The sequence below is a fragment of the Stegostoma tigrinum genome, chromosome 19, assembly GCF_030684315.1.
Source record: "Stegostoma tigrinum isolate sSteTig4 chromosome 19, sSteTig4.hap1, whole genome shotgun sequence".
In the NCBI taxonomy this organism is placed as follows: Eukaryota; Metazoa; Chordata; class Chondrichthyes; order Orectolobiformes; family Stegostomatidae; genus Stegostoma; species Stegostoma tigrinum.
This window is the reverse complement of record NC_081372.1, coordinates 60,984,973-60,989,542: the sequence shown is the minus strand read 5'-3', so window position 1 is coordinate 60,989,542 and position 4,570 is coordinate 60,984,973. Positions and strand designations below refer to the sequence as shown.

General features: G+C 59.9%; 1 protein-coding gene across 1 annotated transcript in view; it reads right to left on the bottom strand.

Annotated features, from left to right (window-relative positions):
- Positions 1-513: 513 nt before the first annotated feature.
- Positions 514-4,570, bottom strand: part of LOC125461603 (ankyrin repeat domain-containing protein 60-like) — a 16,569-nt gene continuing 12,512 nt past the window's right edge. The window contains exon 5 of the mRNA XM_048550528.2: positions 514-1,757. Within this exon, the coding sequence (XP_048406485.1) occupies positions 1,093-1,757 (665 nt within the window). The 3' untranslated portion in view covers positions 514-1,092. The remainder of the gene's footprint in view (positions 1,758-4,570) is intronic.

Genomic DNA, 4,570 nt, shown 5'->3' with positions numbered 1-4,570 from the left:
ATCTCCCACAATTCCATTCCTCCGCATTTTGTACAACTCAACCCTCGAAAAGAAATTCCTCCTCATCTCAGTCTTAGATTGGGCCCCTTAATTCTGAGACTTTGTCCTCCGGTCTGAAACTCTCCCATAAAGTGAAACATCTTCTCAGCGTTTACCCTTTATGCCCCTGGAGAATTTTGTGTACTTCAATGAGACCACCAGTCATTCTCTAAACTCCATGTGCGTAAAATCCCAGCCTGTTCAACCTCCTTTCATAAGACAGACAGTCCCTCCATACCAGGGATTATCCTAATGAGCCTTCTCTGAACTGCCTCCAATCAAATTATATATTTTCTTAAATATGGAGACTAGAACTTCTCAATACTGCAGATGGAGTCACAGCACCTTGTACAGTTGTAGTCAGATTTTTCTACATTGCACATTCTCATCTTGCTTGAAGTGTAAATCCACAAAGATCAAAGAAGCTGACCTGAGGCTTTTGTTTATGGTTTATTTTATTGTTGAAGCCTCAATGTCAAAGGACTGGGTATGTGGTGGCAGCATTTTGGTAGCCTGTCCCCTCCATCTGTAATTGAACAGGTAGCGATGGACCTGGGCAGAGAAATGGCCTCGGTGGGGATGTGGTTCCATGGCTCTTGGAACTAGGGGTTGCACTGTACTAAGCCATTTACCAATCAACACATGGCAGCCCAGAAGAACATACACTATCCCCCTCCCTCCTCCATAATCCTTCCAAATAAATCCTCCCTCTCCTTCTCACTTCTTCTCCACCCCACTCTGTAGTCTCCCCCATTTTTCACTTTTCCCTCCCACTCATCCCTCCCATTCTGCCATCCTCCTATTTCCCTGATACTCCATCCCCCCCCATTCTGTTCCCAAGCTTTCCTCACATCCTTCTTTCCCCACTCTCCCATCAGTCTCCCACTTCTCCTCAATCCTATCCCCCTCCCTCCTCCCTAGCTCTCCTTGCAGTGGCATCACCTTCTCTCCCACCTTCCTTCATCATCTCCCCCCTCTAGCAACCCATTGCCAAGATCTGTCCTTGCTCTGCCCCTCACCCTTCATTCTGCCACTGCCCCCACTCTACCTCAGCTAAGATGGGTTGGCCTGCCCGACCTCTCGAGGTTTTGTTTTGCTGGGTTTGAACTTTACATTGGCTAACAAGGAGGCATCTTGCCTGAGGGAGTCTTTGTTGTTTACTTGAGAATTGGTGCTATTAGCCTCTTTCTGCCAACTATCACTGGACTGTGTGGTTAATATGCCAACCTGTGCTTCACTTATAACTTTGATCGGATTGGGCTTTGGGGTTTGTTTACTGCTTTTCCTGTGCCCGGACAGCCTGACAATGCTGGTGGGTCGGTTTTTCTGGACTAGGCTCTTCTGCACACTACTAGTGGCAGCTCGTGGCTCACCTGGTTTCACCAGGTTGGCCATGTAGACCGTGCCATAAGTGCCCTTGTGCCAAGTCTTCAATGTGGAGTCAAACTTTTGGTGAGCAAAGAGAACTGACTTGTCCATGAGGGAATTAGTCTTCACGCCAGTTTTCCGTCTCATCCATTGGACTTGGAAGAGCTTGCTCACGTTGCCCTGGTGTCCTGTCATATGAGCCAGACTCATCAACGACTCAGCATTACCATCAGGGTCTTCAGCCTCACCTCCATGAAGCAGCAGCTGGTCAAGGCACTCAGACCTGGCCATGACAACAGCCATGTGGAGAGCAGTGCGTCCACTTACAGTTTTGGCCTTCGGATTAGCACCTGGAAACAGACAGGTTTCAACAAACAGAACATGGCATCAAATGTTAAAGAAATAATAGCAACTTTTGGATAATTATGATCAGTTAATGCAAAGCCAGCATAGCTTCATGAAATTGAAGTCACATCTGTCAAATTTATTAGTTTTGCAAGGAACTGTTAACCAGGGTGGATAGAGAGGAACCAGTAGATTGTTGTGTTTGGGTTCCCATAAGCCATTTGTACAAGGTGGATCTCACAAAAGGTTAAGTCAAAAGTGTCCACTGTGCTGAAGTAGCATTTTGTCATGGATAGAGAATTGGTGAAGGGGCAGAAAACAGGGAGTGGGATAATGGGTTCTTTTTCAGGTTGGTGTTCCCTGACTGGTAGAGTTCCACAGGGATCAATGCTGGGGTTTCAGCTGGTTACGATATTAATTTGGAGGAGGTGTATGTACTGTTGTCAAATTTGCAGATGACTCAAAAATAAGTGGAAAGGTAGGGTGCAACAGGGAAACAAGCAGTGTACAGGGAGATATGTGACACTGAGTAAATGAACAAAATGTTGGCAAATAGATTATAATGCTCAAAAATATGAGGCAGTTTATTTTGGAAGGCAGAACAAATGAACACTTCTGTGAAAATGGAAAATAGCTGTGTAAAATCGGCAACACAAAAGGACAAACAAATGGAAGAATGTAGGAGCAGAGGCCATAATCTCAGAATCAAAGGGCACTAATTTAAGACCGAGTTAGGAGAAGGAGAAAATTCTCCTCAGATGGTTAGGAGGCTGAGGAACTCCTTGCCAAAGAGGGCCATGCGGGCAGAGTCCTTGCATATAGTCAAGGCTGAGATACAGATAGACAGACAGGAAGGGGGAGGAGAGGGGGGGGGGGGAGGAGGAGAGGGGGGGCGGGGGGGAGGAGAGGGGGGGCGGGGAGGAGGAGAGGGGGGGCGGGGAGGAGGAGAGGGGGGGCGGGGAGGAGGAGAGGGGGGGCGGGGGAGGAGGAGAGGGGGGGCGGGGAGGAGGAGAGGGGGGGCGGGGAGGAGGAGAGGGGGGGGCGGGGAGGAGGAGAGGGGGGGCGGGGAGGAGGAGAGGGGGGGCGGGGAGGAGGAGAGGGGGGGGGGGGGAGGAGGAGAGGGGGGGGGGGGGGGAGGAGGAGGGGGGGGGGGGGGAGGAGGGGAGGGGGGGGGGAGGAGGAGAGGGGGGGGGGGGAGGAGGAGAGGGGGGGGGGGGGAGGAGGAGAGGGGGGGGGGGGGGAGGAGAGGGGGGGGGGGGAGGAGGGGGGGGGGGGGGAGGAGGAGAGGGGGGGGGGAGGAGAGGGGGGGAGGAGGAAGGGGGGGAGGAGGAGAGGGGGGGAGGAGAGGGGGGGGGGAGGAGAGGGGGGGGGGAGGAGAGGGGGGGGGGGAGGAAGGGGGGGGAGGAAGGAGGGGGGGGGAGGAGAGAGGGAGGAGGGGGGGGGGGGGAGGAGGAGGGGGGGGGGGGGGGAGGAGGGAGGGGGGGGGGAGGAGGAGAGGGGGGGGGGGGAGGAGGAGAGGGGGGGGGGGGAGGAGGAGAGGGGGGGGGGGGGAGGAGAGGGGGGGGGGGGAGGAGGGGGGGGGGGGAGGAGGAGAGGGGGGGGGGAGGAGAGGGGGGGAGGAGGAAGGGGGGGAGGAGGAGAGGGGGGGAGGAGAGGGGGGGGGGAGGAGAGGGGGGGGGGAGGAGAGGGGGGGGGGAGGAAGGGGGGGAGGAAGGAGGGGGGGGAGGAGAGAGGGAGGAGGGGGGGAGGAGAGAGGGAGGGGGGGGGGAGGGGGGGGAGGAGAGGGGAGGGGGGAGGGAGGAGGGGGGGAGGGAGGAGGGGGGGAGGGAGGAGGGGGGGAGGGAGGAGAAGGGGGGGGGAGGGGGGGAGGGGGGGGAGGAGAGAGGGGGGGGAGGAGAGGGGGAGGAGGGGGGAGGCGAGAGAGGGGGGGAGGGAGGAGAGGGGGGGAGGGAGGAGAAGGGGGGGGAGGGGGGGGAGGGGGGGAGGGCGGAAGGGGGAGGAGAGGGGGGGAGGAGAGAGGGGGGGGAGGAGAGGGGGAGGAGAGAGGGGGGGAGGGAGGAGAAGGGGGGGGGAGGGGGGGAGGAGGGGGGAGGAGAGAGGGGGGGAGGGAGGAGAAGGGGGGGGGGAGGGGGGGAGGAGGGGGGAGGAGAGAGGGGGGGAGGGAGAGAAGGGGGGGGGAGGGGGGGAGGGAGGAGAAGGGGGGGGGAGGGGGGGAGGGGAGGAAGGGGGAGGAGAGGGGGGGAGGAAGGGGGGCGGGGAGGAGAGAGGGGAGGAGGGGGGGGAGGAGAGGGGGGGGGAGGGGAGGAAGGGGGAGGAGAGGGGGGGAGGAAGGGGGGCGGGGAGGAGAGAGGGGGGGAGGAAGGGGGAGGGGGGGGGAGGAGAGGGGGGGGGAGGAGGGGGGGAGGGGAGGAAGGGGGAGGAGAGGGGGGGAGGAAGGGGGGGGGAGGAGGGGGGGAGGGGAGGAAGGGGGAGGAGAGGGGGGGAGGAAGGGGGGGGGGAGGAGGGGGGGAGGGGAGGAAGGGGGAGGAGAGGGGGGGAGGAAGGGGGAGGAGAGGGGGGGAGGAAGGGGGGCGGGGAGGAGAGAGGGGGGGAGGAGAGGGGGGGAGGAAGGGGGGGAGGAAAGGGGGAGGAGAGGGGGGAGGAAGGGGGGGAGGAAGGGGGGCGGGGAGGAGAGAGGGGGGGAGGAAGGGGAGGAGAGGGGGGGAGGAAGGGGGGGAGGAAAGGGGGAGGAGAGGGGGGGAGGAAGGGGGGGAGGAAAGGGGGGAGGAGAGGGGGGGAGGAAGGGGGGAGGGGAGGAGAGAGGGGGGGAGGAAGGGGG